The sequence below is a fragment of the Eublepharis macularius genome, chromosome 12 (genome assembly GCF_028583425.1).
Source record: "Eublepharis macularius isolate TG4126 chromosome 12, MPM_Emac_v1.0, whole genome shotgun sequence".
NCBI classification, from domain to species: domain Eukaryota; kingdom Metazoa; phylum Chordata; class Lepidosauria; order Squamata; family Eublepharidae; genus Eublepharis; species Eublepharis macularius.
In genome coordinates, this window is record NC_072801.1 from 50,484,263 (window position 1) to 50,509,246 (window position 24,984).

Consider the following 24,984-nt stretch of genomic DNA (forward strand, 5'->3'; position numbering starts at 1 on the left):
GCCTACTGTCTCCCCCCTCCACCAGTTTAGAGCTCATTAGCTCAGTGCAGGGATCCTCCTGGGTGGGCTCCACCCCCCCTTCAGCCCAGGGTTGAGGCCCTGTACTGAAGTAGGTAGTCCTCACCCCCACCGAGCACAAGGTTTGCCTCTCAGGAGCTGTGGCTGCCTACTGCCTGGCTGTCCTCCTGGTGCTCTGCCCTGCCACAGGAGAACAGAACTTTTCCCACCTGGGCAGCCAGCACTGTTGTGTGTGTGTGTGCGTGTGCGTGCTGGGGGAAAGGCTGTGAGTAGAGATGGGCATGATCCAAAATAAATTAACAATCGATTCGGTTTCGTTTTCGCAGCCATGTCGGACGCTCCTCTCGGCAGGTCCGAGAGGAAGCGGCCGAGCCACCTGGCCGGGCGGCTGATCTGCAAAGGTTAGCCCCCAGACTCTCAGGCAGGGAGTCTGAGTCCGGGACGCGGCGGGAAGAGCCCTCTGACAGATCGAGGCAGGGGGTAAATCGCCCGTTTGTCCTCATGGAGGCCGGCAGACGAGCGCGGCACCTAGTGTGCTGCCGGGCTATGGAAAACAGCAAGGAGCAGGATTAGGCGAAAGCCTGCAAGTAAGCGAATCCCTTCTGTTACTACAAGCGTATGTGAGGAGTGGTGGGGTCTGAAGGTTAGAAGACTCGGATTTTTCCCCCCTCATAGAGTCTCGGAAGATTGGCGGTTCCCCCCCCCTAAAATGGCAGCAAAAAAGCAGAGTCCTTCTCTTGGCAAGTCAGTTACGGCGGCCTTGCAGAGGGGCGCGACGCTTGAGGAACTGGTTAAAAGAGCGGTTATGGAAGCCATAAAACCCTTTGTTGACAAGCTGAATGAAACAGATCAAAGGGTGGGCTTAATTGAAAGCGATGTGAAAGCCATTAAAGAAGCAGCGGGGGGGCAGAGAAGTCTGCCCGGGAAAGTGCGTCACGAGAGCAACGAACAGGGAATTAAAGTTGGTGGAAAACCAGCTGATCGGACTGCAAGTGGAGCGAACACAAACCATTTTGCGTCTCCAGAATGTTAAAGAGGAGGAAAAAGAGGATTTATGGGATCTCGCCTCGGAACTTTTAGCGACAACTAAAGAAGAAGTGAAAAGCGCCATTTTGGGAGTCCGTCGGGCATCTTCAAAATATGCAACAAAGCGGCAGCTGCCTCGTGAAATTGTTATCGAGTTTTCATCTAGGAGGGTCCGGGACAGTATCCTATATAATTCATACAATGCGGAATTGGACTTTCTGGGAAATAAAGTCAAGATATTGTAGGATGTTCCATTTTTAGTGCGGAAGAAAAGATTTAAGTACAAGATGTTGGCAGCTCTTTTGAGGGAACGGGACATAAAGTACAAATGGCTACTCCCGGAATGAATCGGGTTTAGTTATAAAGATAAAGCTTACAAGATTAATTCGGAAGATCAGCTAAGGGATTTTGTGGATAAAAATTCAGAATTGGGACCAGACACCAAGCAAAAAGAAGAGGATCCGAAACCTGAAGGGAGGGGGGAGGCAATGGGCGCTCCGGCAGTAGCTGCGCAGAGGGAATTGTGCCCGAGGCCCAGGGGAGGGGAAAAGATTTAATTTGAACTGTAATTTGTAATTTGTATGATCAACCACTCCGTCACTATTTTATTAAGCTATTTTTTTTTTACTATGGCAGTATGAAGGGAAAGCATTGAAATGTATTGTTTAGTGTTTGTAGGTCACCTTCCCCTTTTTTCCACCCCTCCCTCCCTTTCTCTTTTTTCTCCCTTTTTCCCCATCCCTTGTGTTATTGTAGTCTTTTGTAGTTACTGTTTTGTAGGTTATGTATGTATGTAGTAGTTTTCTATGTTAGATATTGAAAAATAAAAAATATTATAAAAAATAAAAAAAACAAAATAAATTAACAATCCAGCCGATTGTGGATCGGCGCTGGCGACGATCCCCAATAAACGATCCACACCAATCATCTCCTGTTCCTGAGCCGTGGATCATGGAGGCCAAAGCAGGGCGTGCTGCTATTCCCAGCTATGTGGGAAGATGGGTGCTGGCGATGGCCACCGGGCCTGGTGGGCACAGGGAGACGGCGATGAGCCGCCTCCCCTCAGGTAGCGGGGGGGGGTCTGGCCTGTGTTTGGCTGTCAGTTGCTGCCTATCAGGGTTTGCAGGGATGAGATTGAAGTGTCCATGGCTACAAAACACCCCCTTCCCCCTCCCTCCCCTGGGTGTCTTCTCCCAACTGGTGGTGAGTGTGTTGCTGCTCCATGGTTGGAAGGAAGCCCTGCTGATCAAGGAAAGCTGGGCTTCCATTCGGGTTTCCAGGGCGACAGAAGGAGGGCAAACACAGCTCAGGCATTCCCCTGGCTGCGTTGCCAGGGGAATAGATTGCTGGCGCCTGAGTGTCTGGCTTCCCGATCCGAGCACAATCGCCCTGATCCAGCCCCCCCTCCGATTGCTGCATCATTGGCCGTGGCCGAGCACGATCCGCCGGGTCCTGATCACATGATTGCCATTATCGTGAGTTTTTTCCGATCGTAATGTGGATCGTGCCCATCTCTAGCTATGAGGCCCAACAGGCGAGTGGAGTAAGCAAGCAAAAGAATGTGTGTGTGTATGTGTGTACATGAAAGAGAAAGAGAAGCTTGGGGTGTGGATGGGCTGCAGAGCCGGCAGGGAGTGGAGAACACAAGCAAAATAACATGTGTTCGTGTGTGTGTATGTGTGTGTGTGTGTGCGTGCATGCGCAAGCACTCTGTGGCATTGCACCCCAATGAGTTCTCTGTCCTCCGAGGCTCCATACCTAAACCTCCAGAAGTTTCACAGCCTGGATCTGGCAACCGATCCCCAAAATGCAATCTTCCTCCTACCTCATATCTGCAACCATTTCTGCCTTTCTCCTTCTATTTCCCCCTTGTCCAGTCACTAGATTCATGCTTTGTATAAAGATTTATCCTTTTTTTTTTTTTGAAAAAATTTTTATTGGGTTAGAATCCGTTATTTTTACATTTACATTCAATTTTCCCCAAATTTTTCATTTCTAACCCCCTCCCTTTCCCCCCCTTTTGTTGACTTCCAACAGTTTTCCAACCCTTTGTCCCTTTTCCCTTACTTCTATTAAATTTCTCTATCTAAAACAAATACATATTCTCCATTATACTAAGCAGTACATCCTTAACTACTTTTCTTATTGTATACCCAAACTGTAAGTCTTTGTTTCCATCTTGGATAAACAATTTATCCCATTTTCCAATTTTGAATATTTCTATATATCATAAACCTATATATCATAAACCATAAAAATCTTACACATTTAAATCAAACAATTTGACTTATTCTCTATGTATTACTCATTCTATCTTTTTATGGTAATTCTATATAACTCTCGTCACATAGTCAATCAATTTGACTCGTCTATACATTCAGTTTGGTGCATTATACAAATCTTATCAAAGAAAGAAAGTATTGTTGATTACTCAATCCGTATATTTAATCCTTATCCTTAATTATTTTCTATCAATATTCTATTTATTAACCAATATATATCTATATATATATCAATCTGTTAATCTAACTGCTTATAAATTCACATTTATCTCTTCCCCCCCCCGGTAAAGTCACCCCCCTCTACATTTTATTATACTTCAGTAGTTCTCAAACTGCCACAGTTTTCCTCCCACCTCCCATTTCTTCTCCAGATATTGTTTCAGCTTCTCCCAATCTGTGTTAAACTGCCCTGAGTCCAGATTTCTCAGTTTTCTTGTCATCTTGTCCATTTCTGCCATGTACAGCAATTTGTAGGTCCAATCTTCAATAGTTGGCACTTCTTGTACTTTCCATTTTTGCGCATACAAAAGTCTAGCTGCTGCTGTCATATAAAATATCAACGTCCTATGATGGGCTGGAATTCCCTCCATTCCCAAGTTTAGTAGCAGGAGTTCTGGGTTCTTATTTATTTGAAATTGTAAAATTTCACTCATTTCTCTTATTATTTCCCCCCAGTACTGCCTAGCTACCTCACACGACCACCACATATGATAGAGGGAGCCCTCATGCTTCCTACATTTCCAGCATTTATTAGAAGTGTTCAAATTCCCTAGCGCAATCTTCTTTGGTGTCATGTACCAACGATAAATCATTTTATAGATATTCTCTTTAATATTTGTACATGTCGTTGTCTTCATTGTAGTCTTCCACAAGTATTCCCATGCCTCCATTGTTATCTCTTTGTTAAAATTTATAGCCCATTTCACCATTTGTGTTTTAACTGTCTCATCCTCAGTATACCATTTCAACAGTACTTGGTATACCTTGGATATTCTTTTCTTGTCCTCTTTAAGAAGGGTCTGCTCTAGTTCCGAATTCTCTATTCGTATACCTCCCTTTACAGAGTCCGAGTTATACAAATCTCTGATCTGTCTATACTGGAACCAGTCGTAATTCGGTGATAGTTCCTCTTGCGTCTTTATTCTAAGTTTAGATGCTTCTATTTTAGTTATTTCTTTATAAGTCAAACATTGTCTTTCATTATCAACAGCTCTCGGGTCTATCACCTCATATGGAACCACCCACCAAGGAGTTCCTTCTTGTAGATAAATTCTGTACTTCTTCCAGATTGTGTATAGACTTCTCCGTACAAAATGGTGCAGGAACATCGAGTTGACCTTTACTTTGTCATGCCATAGGTATGCATGCCATCCAAATATTTTTTTATATCCCTCTAGGGCTAATAGTTTCTTGTTCTTTAATGTCATCCACTCTTTCAACCAAACTAGGCAGATTGCATCGTGGTAAAGTCTCAGGTTGGGCAGTTGCATTCCGCCTCTTTCCTTTGCCTCTTGTAAAACTTTCATTTTCACTCGAGGCTTCTTGCCTGCCCATACAAAATCTGATATTTTCCTCTGCCATTTTTCAAATTGTTTAGAGTCTCTGATGATTGGTATTGTCTGTAGCAAAAACATCACTCTTGGTAACACATTCATTTTAACCGCTGCAATCCTACCCAACCATGACAGATTGAGCCTATTCCATTTAATCAAGTCTCTCTCAATCTGAATCCACAATTTTTCATAATTATTCTTGAACAAATCTATATTCTTTGCAGTCAGTTCAATTCCCAAATATTTCACCTTACTTGTTACTTCACAATCCGTTGTTTCCATTAACAATTGTTGTTTCTGCTTAGTCATGTTTTTGCATAGTATCTTTGACTTCTTTTTGTTAATGAAGAAACCTGCCAAGTCTCCAAACTCCTTGATCTTATCTATCACTTTTGGCATGTTCTCCAGTGGGTCCTCTACAATTAACATTATGTCATCCGCAAACGCTCTGACCTTGTATGAATAGTCCTTTATTTTTATTCCTCGAATTTCCTCGTCTTGTCGTATTTGTATCATCAGAATCTCCAATACTAAAATGAACAACAGTGGAGACAACGGGCAACCTTGTCTTGTTCCTTTGCTTATAGTCAATTTCTTGGTCAATTCATCATTCACCACAATTGCTGCAGTCTGGTCTCTGTAAATTTCCTTAATTGCTCTGATGAATCTTTCTCCTAATTGTAGCTTTTCCATAGTGGCAAACATAAAGTCCCAGTTTAAGTTGTCAAATGCCTTTTCAGCGTCAACAAAGAAGAAACCAACCTCTTTATCACAACGCTTATCATAATATTCAATAGCATCAATCACTGTCCTTAAATTATCTCTTATTTGTCTGTCTGGCAGAAAGCCTGCTTGCTCCTCCTCTATAACTTCCGAAAGCCACCCCTTCAGTCTCTCCGCCAGTATCTTCGCAAAGATTTTATAATCATTGTTGAGTAACGATATAGGTCTGTAATTTTTCACACTAGTCAAGTCTTGGCCCTCTTTTGGGATCAATGATATGTTCGCTTCAGACCAAGTGTCTGGAATCCTTTGATCCCTTAAAACTCCATTGATCACCTCCTTTAGGAATGGTGCCAGCTCATTGGCCATAGTCTTATAAAATTTAGCTGTAAGTCCGTCTGGCCCTGGCGCCTTTCCTAAATTTGCAGATTGTATTGCCTTACTTATTTCCTCATCCGTTACTTCACTGTTCAGTTTATTTCTCCAAGCGTCCGAGATTTCTGGAAGTGTCATTTTCTCCAGATATGACGCTATTGAATCTTTATTTACTTCTTTCTTATTATACAGTTTAGCGTAGAATTTATAAAAGGCTCTACTAATGGTATTCTGTTCCAAATACGTTTTATCATCTTCACAAATTTTATTTATTGTTTTCTTTTCCCTTCTCTTCTTCAGTTGCCATGCCAGGTACTTCCCAGGTTTATTTGCACCCTCAAATGCTTTCTGATTCTGACTTCCGGCTTGGGGGACTTCCGGCTTGGGGATTCATGGAGGTCTAACGCAGCTCCATTTGTGGAGCTGACCGGACTGCCGTTTTAAGCGGCCGGCGGGGTGAAAAATAGCCCGCGGCCGACTGCTCTCAGGCGGAGAGCAGGCAAAGAACGCTCAAGACCCTAGGGTGAGTTAGATCTCGGACGAGGGGGGGGCTCTACATAACGGGTCCCCTCCCGATCCTTGAGGTCCCACCTTGCGACGGGTCGGCTACAATCTCTGCGGCAGTTTTGGGGCCAATTCGGCTGGCATAAGACCTACATACCCAAGCTTCGATTGGGGGAAGAAGTGGAAAGGAGAACTTGAAATCGAAACAGCGATTACAACCCGAGGAAAGTGAAGGGAAGGTAAAGATCACTATCTTCCGATACGGGACAGATTGATAAAAACAGAGAGGAAAAAAAGTAGACTTTTAAACTGCAACAGACTAGCGAAAAGGAGGGGAAACTCCGGCAGGAGTTGTATTAGAAAAGAGACTAAGTTTAAAGAAGTTATTAAAGAAATCGGATTATTGTTTTGAATACCTGTGGCTTTGGAGCTGTGAGAAAAAGACACCATCGCGAGACCTGCTGTGGGAAGACGGGAGACAGGAAGTGCGTAACAACAATAGAGCGGCTGGAGAGAAGCGGCCCTTGCTGGAGGGCAGGAAGAAGGGAATCGCCATCTTTGAGAGGGGAAGGGTCGCGGCTTCAGCGGAAAAGGAAGTAGGCCATATTGGATTATAAAATCATAGAGAGACCATAGAGAAAAGACGCCCGACATTTTGGACCCTTTAAAATTAATTTATGCAAGAAGACCGGGACATTTGAAATAAAAAAGGTACTAAATTTAACGCCACGGAGCTAAGGAAGAGAGCGGATTCGTGGGAGCGAGCTAAAGCAAGCCCCACGATGTCGAAGAAAGAGTGGCAATCGGCAATAGAAAACCTGGATAAAAAACTTTTGGAGGTGATTAAAGAATTTAAAGACATGAAATTGGAGCTGATCAAAGAGGTTAAACAGACAGTAAAATCGGAGCTGTCAGAAGTAAAATCGGAGCTGTCAGAAGTGAAGAAAGGTATGGAAACAATACAAAGTGAATTACAAGGAACGCAGCAGAGAGTTAAAACAGTAGAAGGAGCGATGGAGAACTTAGCAGATACGCAACAAACAGAGATGAGGTTGATGAGGGGAAGGATGGTGGTTGCGGAAAGTAGACATATGGAGAAGCAGCTCAGATTTCGCGGCCTGCCGGAAATGGAAGGAAAGACAGCGCAAGAGCAGATGACGGAGGTGTTAGCTGAATACCTGGGGAAGGAGGAGGAGGATGTTGTGGCTATCCTAGATGTGGCATATCGTGTGAACTCGAGAATTGCAACCCAGAGAAAAGTACCAAGAGACGTGATTGTACAATTTACAACAAGAAATATGAAAGAGAAGATTGTGACTAAACAGTTTCAAGATCCATTGGAGATCGATGGCAAGACAATCATTATAATGAAGGAACTACCCAGATCAGTGTTACTAGATCGGAAAAAATATAAAGCGCTAATCCAGATGCTGAAGGACATGAAAATCAGGTACAGATGGGAGCTCCCAGAGGGTTTGTCCTTCGAATTTGGAGGCGCCAAAAAGCGTATCAGATCTGAGCGGGAGATGGAGCGATTTATAAGGGACAATGAAAAAGACTTACCAACAAGATTATGAATATGGAGTGTAAAGTGTTATCTTGGAATGTAAATGGACTAAACTCACCGAATAAGAGAAAAAATATTTTTCACTGGCTACTAAAACAAAAATGTGATATTGTTTGTTTGCAAGAGACTCATATTCGAAAACAGGATGTAAAATATCTAAAACTGGGAAAATTGGGCAAAGACTTTGTAGCGGCCTCAAGTAAGAAAAAAAGAGGAGTGGTGTTGTATGTAAAAGAGGAGCTGCAACCAAAATTCATAATGAAAGATGTGGAAGCCAGATTTGTAGCAGTGGAATGTACTTGGAATTTAAAGAGAGTGTTGGTAGTCGGAATCTATGCACCCAACGGTGCAAAAGAGAGCTTCTTTGAGGATTTGAGGAAGCATTTAGATGATCTTTCATATGACCAGATAATTCTTGCTGGAGACTTCAATGGAGTGACAGATTTGGAACTGGATAAAAAGACTACAATGGCACAAAAGAAAAGAGGACTATTACCAAAGCTTTTTTTTGAGCTGATTCAACAAGAGACTCTTGAAGATGTATGGAGGAGAGAGTATCCTAAAAGCAGACAGTTTACTTTTTATTCTGCAAGGCACTCCACATTATCAAGAATTGACATGATCTGGGCCTCAAAAGATTTGGCGTTATGGACTAAAGATGTAGAAATAATGCCGATGGTAGGCTCAGATCACAACCCAATTATGTGGAAGCTGGGGAAAAGGAGGAAAAGGAAAGCATGGAGAATAAATGAGGATTTGTTACAGGAAAAAGAGAATATGGAAATATTGAGAAGAGAGACAAAGTTTTTCATACAATATAACGTGAATAAAGAAGTACCAACTGATAAAGTTTGGGATGCTTATAAGGCGGTTATAAGGGGCATACTAATGGACTTAAATGGTAGAGCAAGAAAGAAGAAAGAGGAGAAGAGACAAGAGATTGAGGAGAAAGTATAAAGATTTATCCTGCTTGGACCCAGCAAAGTTTAAAACTATTGCAGAGAAGGGCCTTGAAGATGAAGCATTGGAAGGTATCCACAAATCATCAAAGATCAAGTAATATTGGAATTGTTTTCTTTTGCTTTGAACTTTGATGTATTAAAGCTATTACTTAATGATGGTGAGAATAAAGATAAAACAACAACTAACTTTGTGAAGATCTGGAAACTTTTCATGGACTTTCTGTATGTGAAAGAGAAGTCAGAGTTAATGATCTGTGGGTTTGAAAATTACAATTTTATGGTAGGCCTTAAATATTATGCTGAAATATGGAGAAGTAATGGGGATATTTTCTCATTAAGGTTGAAGAGAGCCAGTTTGGTGTAGTGGTTAAAAGTGCGGGACTCTGATCTGTAAAGCTGGGTTTGATTCCCCACTCCTTCACTTGAAGCCAGCTGGGTGACTTTGGGCTAGTCACAGTTCTCTGGAGCTCTCTCAGCCCCACCAACCTCACAGGATGTTTTGTTGTGGGGATAACATACTTTGTAAACCGCTCTGAGTGGGCATTAAGTTGTCCTGAAGGGTGGTATATAAATAGAATGTTGTTGTTGTTGTTGTTGTTATATATTTAGTAAAGACAAAGGGAATATGGAAGAACTATTGACTAAATAACAAGTTTAATGAAGTTCTATAAAGTGTGTCAATTGGTATGTCTCCCTCCCCGCTTCCCTCCCTTCCTTTTTTTATATATCGGTTGTCCATGTTAGTTTTTGTTTGTTGTAATGAAATAATAATAATAATAATAATATTTTTTTAAAAAGAAAATAGTAGAGGGATTTTGCATAGCTGCTCTGAGCCTGGATGGCATTGGTTATCACATACAAAGCTCTTCACGGCCTTCTTCCAGCATACCTACGGGATCACCTCCCTCCTCAGATTCCTCCCCAGTAGCTTTGCTGATCTGCTGGATATTCCAGATGTGAGAGTGCATTTGTGATCATCTGGCAGGCTGGATCATGTAGGGAAAATTTCCAAGGAGGGAAAAGAATAATATGGCTTTGTGGGAAAGAGTTTTAAGCACACCCTTATGCCATTACCTGTTATAGGACCTGTATGTTTGCATCAATGAGGCAACTAGTAGCCCCATTAGTTGTCTAGTTCAAGAACATGCAGTAGGAGTAAGTTTAAAACACTCTTCCCCCACATGTCAGTGTTCTGGTCTTAATCAGAACACTTTTTCTTTTCAAAGAAAATATACTGCTAGGAACTTCAAGGCTTCAATCCACTGAAGACTTCCAACAGCGTATTGATTTACATTCATGAAGTAGAACTTCCCTCAAAAGTTCCTTGTGAGGACTTCTCACAGAAATGATACTGGGGGGTGGGGGTGGGCATTGGAGGTCTGCCACAGGAGGGGAAACTGGTGGATCTACATTCATACAAGGAACTACCAGTACTTTATCTCTATTGGCTCTTGTTGAGCTTTTCGAACTTTCTTCAGCATATTCACGTGTTAGATAGGGGGAATAGGCCACTTTTGAATCTTTCTTCAGGTGACACTTTGTTTAGCAACACTTGGACCAATGTATACAGACAGTAAGAATTGCAAAGTAATGAATGCTCCTCAGCCAGTCAGACACCACAGCCACTCACTTCTATATAGTGTGTTTCTTCTACAAGAAAAATGATGCCTTGGGAGACTCACATTTTTACTCTCAGTCTAATATTCCTTTGAGGATACTAGTTCCGTTAATTGAGTATTAAGTTTGTCATGCTGGTATTTAGGGAAAAGACTATAAATATTGTTTTCTTTCACTTAAATAACAAAGCCAAAAATATATATCTTAATGAAATATACAATATAAAACATGCTACACAGGATGTTAAAACAGACATACCTATAAGAAAGCATAAATCTTGATATTGAGAGATACACTAAAAACAAATGAGACAGGAGGGGGAAAAGTCCTCAAAAGGACAGACTGAATGGACCAAAAGATTTTCACAACATTGAATTACTTCCTCAGAAAGGTAACGTTATACTCCATAAACTGTCTTTCTTAATACTTACCTGTCTTGTCAGTTCCTTCATGTTATTCATGGATTTCTACACAGAGGGATGCAATTGCTAACCACCTCTCCTCATCTCTTGCCTTGAAACCCCCATGGTCCTGGGATCGCCACGAATTGATTGTGACTTGATGGTTCTTAATTATTTCTAATGCTCATAGAAGAATCAATGGCCCTCATCTCCAAAAAAACAATCTTGATGTGTTTATATATATGACTGCATCAAGGGTTTTGTATGTGGTGTGTTACAGATGAAAAATGTAATCTTGTTATTGTTATATGTACAGATATATGAGCCCTGACCTGGATATCCCAGGTGAGCCTGATCTTGTCAGATCTCAGAAACTAAGCAGGGTCGGCCTTGGTTAGTAATTGGATGGGAGACCTCCAACGAAAACCAGTGTTGTAGAGGCAGACAATGGCAAACTACTTCTGATAGTCTCTTGTCATGAAAACCCTACCAGGGGTCGCTATAAGTCAGCTATGACTTAAGGGCACTCACCAACACCATGGTTGTACAAACATGCTTATTAAACAATGCACAGGAGTGCATATTTTCATCAATAACACCCCTCTCCACCCCTTCTCCAAAATCATGGTGTGCTTGTATGTATGATTATAAGGAGATTGCTTTCAATTTTTTGTAATGTTTTACATTGCACAAATGTGACCGAGGGAGTGAAAATGGACTGAAGGAATGGAAAGCTGTGGCAGACAGTGCATGGTCAAATCTAAGAAATCCTGTTAAACAAGAATTGAAAAGTAATGTGTCATGGTGGAACTAAGTCATGGAGAAGAATGGAACTGGGGAAATCTTCTCAAAAGTAACCCAAGTGTGAGGAAGACGAGTCAGGGGTTGTAGTTGGTTAGTCAGATTTTAGCATCTGGGAGGGGCTGCAGTTCAATGCTACAGCATCTGCTTCACATGCAGAAGATCCCAGATTCAGTCCTTGCTTTCTCCAGTGAAAAGGGTCAGGCAGAAGGGGTTAGAAAAGGCTTCTACCCAGGGCTTTTTTTCAGCGGGAATGCAGTGGAACAGAGTTCCGGAACCTATTAACAATGGTCACATAGCCAGGAGGGCTGCCCCCTGATCACCAGACAGAGGGGAGTTTAGATTGCCCTCCATGCTGCCAAGTGGCATGGAGGGCAATCTAAACTCCCCTCTGTCTGGAGATCAGGGGGCGGGCCCCCCGGCCATGTGACCATTTCCACTGAGGGCAATTTAAACTTAAAAAAACTCCCCTCTTATTCCAGCTGACCCAAAGTGATGTCATTGTGCAGTCTTGAGTTCCACCACTGAGTTCCACCACCTCTTTTCCCAGAAAAAAAGCCCTGCTTCTACCTAAGATTCTGGAGGGCCACTGTGAGTCTGAGTGGACAATACTGACCTTGATGGATCAATGGACTGATTCAGTATAAAGCAGCTGCATGTGTTCATATATCCACCTGCCTGGGACAACTGAATGTACATGCCAAGCTATATCCATCATCATAACACCTTAAATTGACCAGACTAAGGAAAAGACTACCTAGCATATTATCTTTTATTATTATTACCTTTTATTTTTTTTGTCGTTTTGTTTTTTACTTTTCAAGGGCTATTGACTATTTCTATATGATGTCACCTGGAAACCAAACGAAGATCACAGAATTCATCCTGCTGGGATTTGGGGACTTCTATGAGCTACATATTCCTCTTTTCCTGATGTTTATAGTGATTTACATTGTGACCATGACTGGAAACATTCTCATAGTTGTACTTGTTATCTTTGATCAGCATCTTCACACACCTATGTATTTCTTCTTGGGGAACCTCTCTTTCTTGGAGGCTTCCTATAGCTCCACTATCTTCCCAAGGCTGCTTCTGGCTCTCCTCACTGGGAACAGAATAATTTCTTTCAGCAGCTGCCTCACACAATGGTATCTCTGTGGTTGCTTGTTAGCTACAGAATGCTGTTTACTCTGTGTGATGTCTTATGACCGGTATCTAGCAGTGTGTAAGCCATTGCATTATGCAACAATAATGAACCTTCAGACTTGTGTCCAGTTATCAGCTGTATCTTGGATCAATGGGTTTCTAGGGTTTTTGATAGTACTCATTTTGATGTTACAATTAACTTTTTGTGGACCCAATGAAATGAACCATTATTTTTGTGACTATGTCCCACTCCTAAAACTATCCTGCAGTGACACCAGCCTTATAGAAACAGTAAGTTTAGTGGTAGCTGCCCTATTCACACTTCCTCCTTTTCTTCTAACCCTGACATCTTATGTCTTTATTATAGTGGCCATCTTGCAAATCCCTTCAGCCACTGGGAGGCAAAAGGCCTTTTCTACCTGCTCCTCTCACTTGATTGTGGTTTCAATTTTCTATGGATCTCTGATGATTGTGTATATGTTACCAAAAGCTGAAGTCAACGGAGGCATGCAAAAATTTTCCTCCCTGTTGTACATTGCTTTGCCCCCTCTAGTCAACCCTTTCATATACAGCCTGAGAAACAAGGAGGTCAAAGTGGCCCTGAAAAATAATATTGGTAGACTTGTGCTATACAAAAGAAATCCCATGTCACTGGTGAATGTAATTAGCATGTAATAAAATTGTGGTCGGTCATATTTCTCTCTTTAAAAAAAAAGTAAAAAATAACAGTTACAAAAATGTTGCATTGAATCTATTACCTCCTTTCTCAAACAAGGCATGCCTTTCAGCATGGAAGGAATCTTTTTCTATTGCTCCATCAGAAGAGTATTCATTTGGTCAAAAGTCTACTTAGAGTAGAAGGGAGAGATTCTACCTTTCATACATACTGGGGCGGGGGACAACTTTATACTTTTTAAAAGTCTTATTTATTTAATGTCCACAAGATTAATAAGAAGTGTCTGTATTTTGAAATCTCTCTCATTGTTTTATTTCATCCACTACATCTGCAGGTAGTAAGTTATTTAGCCCTATATATGATTTCCTGTGGGTTTTTTTTTTCCAATTTCTATGTAGAGCATTTGAATGAATTTTAGGGAACAAGCCTAAGCAGGGCTGTTTGGAAGTAAGTCACATTTTATTTTAAAGGGCTTAGTCTCTGGAAAGTATTCCTAGGATTGCAGCCATCCTAAGCACAGATACTTCACCCACTAGAACGATTAACTTAACTGTGGTTCTTTAATGCTTTGGTTCTGCGAGTATTAAGAAAGGTGAGTCCAAACAAAAACAATAATGGGAAAAAAACTTAGAAAGAACTAAATTCATGAAGAAAGCTATCTGGAAAAGGGAACAACTGTCTTCCAAGCCTGCTACAAAGGAGGAGGCATGAATGGGCATATAATTGTGTTCCATTCTTGGCTTAGAAGAACCAACAGAGGATACTTGGTGGGCAGTCACATAATAGCCTCCGGGCCCTGTTGAATATACATATTCAGATCTCTCTGTTAGAGATGGGCATGAACCTAATTATGACCCCAAACCCCCCCCACCCACCCACCCACGAAACAGGCTGGTTCATGGTTCATGAACCAGGGTTCGTGGAAGCTCTTTACACGGAACTTCCATGAACTTTATACTGGTTTGTTGGGTCGTATTACAGGGGCAGTTTAAATGACCCAATGGACATTTAAACTGCCCCTTTAAGGGACTTGGAAGGGCAGGTCCTTTTAGGGGATAGTTTAAAAGGACCTGCTGCTCGCAAGGCAGGGAAGGGCCCTTAAAACTGTTGAATGTTCCTTTCCCTGCTGCTGCTAAGCGGCTGGAAAGTGGTATTTAAACCCCATGAACCACAAACTGGGTCATAATTGGCCCTAATTCCGTGCCGGTTCGTGGTTTGGGGTTCATTAAAATCCATGAACCACAAATTTCATGGTTCTTTTTTGTTGTTGTTGTTGTTCTGTGCCTATCTCTACTCTCTATTACAAAAACCTTACATTGGTCACTCAAGGCACAAATATAATTCTAGTGGTTTCAGTACAAATTTGTAACATGGCTCCAGTCCAAAGAGACATAATGCAGTCTAATGCAAATTTTGAAAGAGAAAACCCTTTTCCATTTCCAAGATATCACAAACAAGATTGCAGTTGAGTTGGTCCAACCACCTCAGGCCTTCAGCAAAGTGCACTCATAAAGGGAGCCCTGCTGGATCAGAGCAGTGGTCCTCTTGGGTCAGAATCCTATTTCTCACTGTGGCCAACCAGATGCCCCAGAGGGCTCACAAACAGGGGAAAGAAGCCAAGGCCTTCTGCTGATGTTGCCTACTAATCCTGGTATTCAGGGGTTTGTAGCCTCTAGTCTCCATAGCCAATAGCCAATAGTAAAGACTAGAAATGGGCAAGAACCTAATTATGACCCAAAAAACCCCACGAACCAGGCTAGTTCGGGGTTCACAAACCAGGGTTTGTGGAAGCTCCTTTCCATGCTGGTTCGTTGGGTCATATTTATAGGGCAGTTTAAATGGCCATTTCCCCAGCCCCAGCCGCACACTTACCTTATCCTGCAGTGCAGCATCCTTCCTCTCCTCCCAGGAGGGTCAAGAAGGCCATTTTCAGCCTCTTCCACAACCCTGGGGGCCTGCAGTGGCCATTTGAGGGCAGGGAAGCCAAAAATGGCCACCCTGCCCCTCAAATGGCTGCTTCCCCTGCCACTGTTAAGGCCAGAAAGGGGCATTTAAACTCCACAAACCACGAACTGGTTCCTAACTGGTCCAGTTCCGTGGTTCGTGGCTCGTATTTTTTTTTGTTCCGTGCCCATGTCTAGTAAAGACATCCATGCTGATGGCCATCACTACATTTACTTACTTACTTACTTACTTACTTACTTACTTACTTACTTACTTACTTACTTACTTACTTACTTACTTACTTACTTACTTACTTACTTACTTACTTACTTACTTATTGTCCACTCACCCTGCAAATAGGCTCAGAGCAGATCACAACCATAATTCACAGATACAATAAGGTAGCATAAAACATAGAAACATCTATATACAATTTGATTAAGACAGCAGTCTACACATTGCATGACTTCCCAACATCAACATCAGCAAACCTGGGGGCAGGGTGGCCGGATGAAAAATAAGCACTGGCAGTTATTGCTATGATCTGATAACTCGTTGAGCAAAGAAGCACTCCTGAAAATCTATTTGAAAGAGTAGAGCACAAAAGTAACAGCAAAACTATGGCTCAGGGTTCAATAAAGAGATGGCTAGGGACATATGCAAATCTCAGATATTGTCAAATGTGCTCACACTCAGGTGACAGAACATTCTCGCACTCATACACACCCTTTAGAATCACTTGTTTAATATGCCTTCTGTATACAAATCTATATCCAAATAAAATTTTGACAGATCAGATTCAATTCAGAGTTATTCTGTGGTGCAGTCTTCCTAGGACTCCATACTTCAGAGATATCATTACTTGCTGAATACAGAGTTTAAAGTGTTGGTAGTATTTGAGCCTGTACTAAGGGACCAACATAAAAGTAAGTGGACTGCTCCTTCCCTCTCCAACAAGCCCAAGCAAGAGTAAATAGTGAGTAGGGACCTGAGAAGAATGGCAACAAAATATACAAGAGATGTGGACTAGTATTCCTTGCCAGATAATGGTCAGCAACGTGCCATCGTGTATCTGTGTGACTATCAAGGTGAAAAAAGTAGATGGGCCCAAAGAAGACCAAGTTATATCCTCTTACAGGTGTAGCTGGCTCCTTATCAGATTGGGCCATGCCCTACTTTTTAAAAATAATACTTTGAGTACCTATACTTTTCTTCTTAATGTTCTTATAAGTACACTTAGACTAGTTTTGAAAGGATCCAGGTTTTGATTGATTGGGCTTTGATGCTCAACTTTGCATGTATTGATTGGAAAGGCCAATTAACAGAAGCTTCAGGGCGGATTCTCCTGTGCTTTTGAAGTTTAGATAAAGAGCAAAGTGAGATATTCTCCCTGGGGTAATTATCCCTTATACATTATATTGGGTAGTTGTGAAACATAAGCCTCTTATTTGCACGCAAAACAATCCAAAGACCCTAAATAAAATGAGAATGAGAAGAAAGAAATGTTGGCATCGTTGTTCTGAATCAAAGGGGAGAGAGGGTTTCTGGTTTTATATCAGAGAGGTAAGTAAATTTTCTTTCATGCAAGTATTTTCTGAAAACTTTCACATTGCTATATTCAGATCACATGGACTGGTTTAAAATTCTTCCATTCTTGCTAACTAAATGTCTTGAATTCAGGTATTTGGTGACATATGAAATTAATTAAGATAATATGTAAATATATAACTTAGGAGGTCCCCTGCAAATGCTTATATTCACATACAGAGAGATCACCATAGAGTTAAATAAGTTACCCTACTTTTGCCTTTCTGAATTTCAGTGAATAAGAGCACACCTCTATGGAGAATGACGAGCCATTGCAGTGATTGTGATGTCTTTATATGTCTCCCTTGATCCATCTAGCCCTTCCTTTCTGTTCAATATAATTGAGTTAATGTCTTAATTACCACTATCTCTAAAACGTGATATTTCAGAAGGAAAAGTAGAACTAATTTGTAGGAAAGTCACCCTTTCATGCTCTTCTAGAAGAGCTCGCTTGTAACATACTATACTATTTAGTCCTATCTGCTTAAATGGCATTTGATCATTTGTCTATGTTATGATTCTTGTACTCAGGAGCACATAAAGCTATCTGGGTGCATTCTTTCTAACACTGTACCATACTGGTTTCTCTTCCATCCAGAAATATCTAAGTGCAAATATTCTCTTGAGATTTGAACTATCCGGGGCAGAGTAGAAGGGCTGTTGAACATAAGATGATCGCTCCATGGCAGAAGACAGCCCATTTTCAAAACACACCTCACATCTCTCAAAAGTACCAAACTGATCTTTGGAGAGGACCACCTGACTGTGCTGATTGACTATATATATTAACTGTCATAGTTATTTTTTTCTTCCTTCCAAAGTATATTGCAAGATTCATGTAGTGTCTTCTGCTCAGACTATAGGATAAACTGACTGAGAAAAACTGATGAATATTACTGGATTTATCCTCTTCGGTTTTGGAAAAATCAGTCCATGGCACAATGTTCTCTTCTTTGTCTTTCTAGTGATCTATTTCATATCCATGGCTGGAAATCTTCTAATTGTTCTTTTAGTTGTAGTGGATCAGCACCTTCATACTCCAATGTATTTCTTCCTCGGAAATTTGTCATGCCTGGAGATGTGCTATATTTCAAATATTTTGCCCAAGATGATGGCAGGTTTGATGACTGATGAAAACATGATTTCACTAACTGGCTGCTATGTACAATTCTTTTTCTTTGGGTATTTAATGGCAACTGAATGTTATCTTCTTTCTGCAATGTCATATGATAGATATTTAGCAATATGCAAACCATTGCACTATGCAACAAACATGAACACACAAATGTGCATCCAGCTAGCAGTTTGTTCATGGGTAAATGGACTTATAGGCACCCTAACCATGTTGAGTGTCATGCTACAGTTGACATACTGTGGCCCCAATGAAATCAATCATTATTTCTGTGATTCAGTACCACTTATAAAACTCTCCTGTAGTGACACTGGTCTGGTAGAACTTTTGAGTTTTATCCTGGCATTTGTATTTACTTTACCTCCCTTTCTCCTTACTTTGACCTCCTACATATACATCATAACTACTGTCTTAAGAATTCCTTCAACAACAGGGAGGAAAAAGGCCTTTTCCACTTGCTCCTCTCACCTTATTGTTGTTTCTACTTTCTATGGGGCTATAATGATTGTGTACATGTTACCAAAAACTGAAGCACTGAGTGATCTCAACAAGATTTTATCTCTCTTGTATACAGTCCTGCCCCCCATTGCCAATCCTCTTATATACAGCTTGAGAAATAAGGAGGTTAAGGATGCCTTAAGAAAAAATGTTAGAAAGATTCTTGTTCCTGAAAAACTTAGGGATGTTTACAGTAGATAGTACATTGGGAAATGAAGTAACTGACAAATAAGAACATTTCTGTAGTTATGGCAGACTATTGCAGTGGTAGGAAGTATTATTCTCATATTAATGTAACAATTAATAAAATAACTGAAAAGGACTTTCAGTTTATTTAACTTTAATTATCTTTGCTGAACATTCAACTCATTCGCAACAAATATCAAGAATCTTAATGCTTTATATGAGAACAAATGCAAAAATTTCTCTTCTATTATTTATTTAGTTCCTTTTTTTATAATCCACATTTCTCCCCAAAGGGGACCCAAGGTGGCTTACATAATTCTTCTCCCTTTCATTTTATCCCCACAACAGCCCTGTAAGGTAGGTTGGGTTGTGTGTGTGACTGGCCCAAAGTTACCCAACAAGGTTCCATGGCAGAATGGGGGATCTGAACCTAGTCCAACACTCTAACCACTACAAAACACTGTCTCTTGCAGGTAAGAGAGACCCTCAGATGAGTAGAAAATGTTGCACAAATATTCTTTGATGGCTATATCAACATATTATGTAAGAAACCAAGAAAGTCTTCAAAATGCAATCAGTTTTAAAGTGTAGTATTGCATTTTACCACTTTCCTTGGTCTAATGCAGAGCTTCAATCCAACACGAAGAACCTCCTGCAGGAGAAATAGCCTATCCTGCCAGAGGAAGTTCACTGGGCTGCCGAAAGACTGTACTTAACTGCACAGAATGGTAGGATACATCCCATAACATATTTATGGTGCCCCATGTAGAGATGTGAGATATCCATGATCAAGTTTAACATGACTCCCTAATCACATTGTGTTGGAATCTGTGGCTGCTTGAAAAGAAGGAACTCATGAGACAAGATATTCCCCACCTCAGGGTTCCCCCAGAATCCACCCAATGTACCCCGAAAACCAACTGAGTTGTCAGGAGACCCTTGAAAACAAAATGGCATGAACACAAATATGCATGGAAGCTGCCTTACACTAAATCAAACCATTGGTTCAGCATTGTTAGTATTGTCTACTCTAGACTGACAACAGCAGTCCAGAGTCTCAGGCAGAGGTCTTTTGCATTGCTTCCTGCTTGATCCTTTTAACTCAAGATGCCAAGGATTGAACCTGGACTCTTCTGCATGCCAAGCAGATGCTCTACCACTGATCCATGGTCTCTTTCCATGCTGTACAGGGGGCTGAAATGAGAAGGGGTGATCAGGCAAGTTTGGCTGTGAACATGAAAGAGGACAATCCTGCCTAATTCACCCTCTAACTGCAGCTCCCAGTGTTGTCTGTCACTTCATTCATTAGTTTCAGGTGGGTAGCAGTAGAACCGCAAGATTTTGTCCAGTAGCTCCTTAAAGACCAGCAAGGTTTTCAGGATATAAGCTTTCAACACTTAAATATTCCTTTATCAGATCTGACATATCTGACAAAGAGAACTTTGACTCTCAAAAGCTTATACCCTGAAAATCTTGTTGGTGTTTAAGGGTTATTGGACTCAAATCTTACTATTCATCTATCAGTCTATTTTCAGAGTTCATGGAGATTGGGGTGGGGGGAGGCAGGGAGGACTCTGTTGAGCTACTTCTTCCCATGCAACTCTAGGACTCAGATGTGCTTGATATTTTTTTTTCTTTTTCAACATGGGATGTGATATACAAGATTACTGAATATGTCTATATTTAGAATAAATGAACTTTAGTTGCTTACATGTCTTATATCTTACCACCTTAGGATGCAGGACTTCGATTTTCAAGGATAATTCCTACTAAAACATCCCTTGATCCTTTGATATTGACCTAAAAGGCATCAATACCTGTGCTAGTTGACAACAAATTCTGTTCTCATTTGCAAGAGAAGATTTCCTCCATATTTGTATATTGTTTTGCCTTAGTTTTATCTTAATATAATGATAAAACATAATGTTCCTTTAATTACATTTTTGGGAGGGGAGAGTATAAGCCATAGGAAAGCAGGAAGAACAATCTGTAGAGTAAAACTAGCAAATGACTCCACTACAAACCTACTACTGGAAGCTCACATATCCTACTATGATATCATGAGAGGAAGGGCTGAGAGGAAGAAAGGGCTGAGAGGAAGTAGAAGATGTGCTATAATGGGAAAAGATTTTATGAATTAATTCTGAACCTAACTTATAGGTTACCTTCTTATGTCTAAAGAATTGTTAAGCACCCTGAAGCATCTATGGATGCAGATAAGTTGCATAATCAAGATGCTCTTGACTGACTGGATCCAGGGATTAGGGAGGGGGTTCCCTTGTTAAAGACCACTATGGCCATTTCCACACTACTTACCTTCATCTGGAACATTGTGGAACATTGCAAAAAAAATGCGGAAGATAGTATCTTCTCGCGCAAGTTTTGCCTGATGTTGGCCCATCACTAGAACCTTAATGTTGAACAATTTGAGGGGAAGGTGATGGAACTCAATACCTCTTGGTAAAGGTTTTATGTATAAGCAAGAAAATGTTCAATATGACAGCATTACCATGCTGATTTCTGAACCAAGACTGAGTTGCCCAAATGTGTGTGTAACTTGCTGTCAAGTCACCTCCGACCTATGGCAAACCTATGAATGAAAGATTTTGAAAACGTCCTATCATTAACAGATTTGCTCAGATTCTGTAAACTGGAAGACATGGCTGCTTTTATTGAGCCAAGCCATCTCATTGTAGGTCCTCTTTTCCTACTGCCTTTCACTTTCCTAGCATTATTGACTTTTCCAAAGAATCTTGTCTTTTCACAATGTGAGCCTCAGTTTTTTTTTCATTTTAGCTTCTAGTGAAAATTCAGGCTTGATTTGATCTAGTACTCACTTATTTGTCTTTTTGGCTGACCATGGTATGTGCAAAACTCTCCTCCAGCACCACATTTCAAATGAATCAGTTTTCTTCTGTCAGATTTCTTCACTGTCCAACTTTCACATCAAAACATAGTTATGAAAAATGCCATAGTTTGGATTATCTTGGTCTTGGTCTCCAGAGAGTTGCCCAGATAATGATAGTTTATTCAGGCTACCCAAAATACTTTGGAGAGAAGTGTATGTTGTGCTGCATATCGACCATAAATAATAAAGCCCTAGTTTAAATAATACAGGAGAGTCTGGAATATTCATTCCAGTCGTACAATCAAAAACAATGTACTGAGTCCAAAAGTGCTCAACCCAAATCTCACAGAGCATAAAATAATCCTGTATGGAACTGTTGAAAATACTGTGAACTGTGAAATACTGTGAACTCCATGTGCAAGTCTGTGTGTGTGTGTGTGTGTGTTCACATTTCTCTCCCCTTCAAAGATAGTTTCTGTGCTCATTTCCTTCTTCATCCTACCTTCAGGGATCAATTGCCTAAATAACCATAACTGAAAATGTATGTGAAACTGATGAAGATGTTGATCACATTAGACTGGGAATTGACAGTCCTGTGGGAAAAACAGAACTCTGTAAGAATCATGCTAATGTTAATAAAACATCACATTTTACCATGGTATTATTATTACTTACTGGCTTGTTGGGGCTATACCTAATTCACTGCCCTCTTGATGATTTTTTTGCTCTGATTTAAATATGGAGAATTGTTCAGTTTTGATAACTCAGAAAGACATACAATTTTGGAACATTTTGGTCTAAATCAGAGGTAGACTGACTTTGGTTATGCACGGTCTGTTTTCTTCCTTCCTTTTAATTAATAATTAGATTCTCTTTTGTCCAACAGAGTACTTTGTACAAAATGAGAGTGTATACTTAGTTAACAGGTAAATAATAAGTAATCTGTGTTATTACCCTGGCTATTAATTTTTGCTCAAGAACATAAGCATTATATTTTTTGGATCTGATCAAGGTTCATCTTATATTGCATTCTTTGCAAGAATCTCTACAATCATCAGGTGGTCCACATAAACGTGGTCAATGATTACCCATTGAACTACCTTCTGCTGACCCTTTGTCTAAATTATGTAGTCAGACATCTCCATTCACCTAAAAGGTAAAATTCCACACTATCTATCCATCTAGATGTTTTTTTTAAAAAATTATTCTATTACTAGATTGAAATAAACACAAAGCTAACAGTTTTATGCAAAATATTTAAATAACTTGCACAGGTTTATTTCACAAAGACTTGCTGATAAAAGTGGGAAAGGACAGTAGACCCTCTGGAAATTTGTACTTGAGTCAGCAAAATACAGGTTTTAGAGGAATTGACAAGATGAACTGTGATCACTGAAATCACTTGGGACATTTTGGTGCGTTAAACTAGCAGATAAAAGACTGATAATAAGAGACCGATTTTTCTTTAGTGTCTCCATGTAAAAAATAATGGCACATTTATTTTAAGGCAAACTTGCGTACAGGAAAAAAAATTAGCCTCCTCTTCCCCATGAGAAAATTTCAGCTCTTTTTGTGAACTCTTTGTGTTTCTTTCAAAATTACTCAGAAATTTCACTGAAGAAGAAACTTTAAATTCACATTGTGTTAGATAAGCTGGAACTAAATATTTATACATAGTACTTAACTTTGTTTAGATTACAGTGTAAATATTCAGAGCACAATCCATCTCTATTCAGGTGCACATAAAGATCTCCACAGGGCTCAGTATAGCCTCCTATCCCTCAACTTCCCCGTGTGGCATGAAAACTTGTTGTATTCTTATAGAAAGTGGGCAATAACTATACAAAGTATGTTTATTCTTAGATCGTTGATGATAAATGTGAGGTAAAAAGATAAATTACATTCATGAAACAGAAAGCATTTTTGCGTTTAAGAACATAAATACACATAATTTAAGCATACTTGTATTTGAGTCTTCATGAATCACCCAGTTTCCGTGACCGATGAACAAGTTACATTGTAATCAACAGGGCTCATAATCATGGGAAATGTTTAGCGGCACATCAGTTATTGCTATATGTGACGTTTGAAAATTCTGGGCAGCAGAAATTGTCACGGGGTGTTTAATTTATGCTTTCACACATATCATATATCTAATTCTAAACTAGGCTATAGTGTGTGGATTAATAGATGCACAAAATAAAGCTAGGAAAGAAGCTCAATGTTTACATATATAAATAATATTTATATATATATAAACATGTAGTTTTAAGTAAAGAATCCCCATTGAGCTCTTGGATGCCTTTGTGGAAGTTGCGAGGCAACCACAACACTACGCCTGAGCCTTTCAAGCTTTAGCTTTTCTAAAACAAAGCTGGGGGTGGGGACAGCAGTGGACTGGGAAAAAGCTTTTGAAAGGGTACCATAAACTCTGCTCTCATGCTCTCAGATGAAGGAAGACTGGCTGAAGACAGGCCTGTTGGCAACCACTTGGAGACACTACCATCATCACCTGGCCCTCTGGCAGCAGCCACTACAAAACTGAATCTGGCCTGTTGGCATGAACAACTGGACTCAGCATGGAGGCCACTGAGCAATTGAATCAAGTCTGTCACTGGTCACTGCACAAATAGGCCAAAGTTTTCCTAGGGAGAGGCTGCTAGGGGGACAAAAAGCAGGAAACTGCAGACAGAGCAGCAGATAAAGGTATGTTGGCTGGTGGCGGGATGAAGAGAAGGAAGGAGGGAAAGAGGATAGGCTATGGGGGCTGACAGGGAAGGGGAAAAGGAAATCGTGGGGAGGGGGATACAGAGAAGAATGAGATGCCCCCTGGAAGTCCTTGTGGGTCTCCCTCTTGTACTTTCCAGAATATCAGTACAATAAAATTGTGATGAATTCTTCTAAAATTCATGCTTACTTTTCTATTTCATATTCAAACTTCCTTTCAGGCTCTGGATCCAGGGGAGTTAGCCATGTTAGTCTGTAATTGCAAAATAGTATAGAGTCCAGTAGCACCTTTAAGACTAACCAACTTTATTGTAGCATAAGCTTTCAAGAACCACAGCTCTCCTGCATCTGATGAAGAGAGCTGTATTTCTCGAAAGCTTATGTTACAATAAAGTTGGTTAGTCTTAAAGG

At 40.5% G+C, this 24,984-nt stretch overlaps 2 protein-coding genes across 2 annotated transcripts; both read left to right on the forward strand.

Annotated features, from left to right (window-relative positions):
- Window positions 1–12,675: 12,675 nt before the first annotated feature.
- On the forward strand, window positions 12,676–13,650 carry LOC129339196 (olfactory receptor 2AP1-like). The gene has a single exon (XM_054993797.1). The coding sequence runs from the start codon at window positions 12,676–12,678 to the stop codon at window positions 13,648–13,650; it is 975 nt and encodes a 324-aa protein (XP_054849772.1).
- Window positions 13,651–18,080: 4,430 nt separating this feature from the next.
- LOC129339197 (olfactory receptor 5-like) lies at window positions 18,081–19,013 on the forward strand. Its single transcript, XM_054993798.1, has one exon. It carries the CDS (start codon window positions 18,165–18,167, stop codon window positions 19,011–19,013), a length of 849 nt encoding a protein of 282 aa, XP_054849773.1. The 5' UTR covers window positions 18,081–18,164.
- Window positions 19,014–24,984: the final 5,971 nt, after the last annotated feature.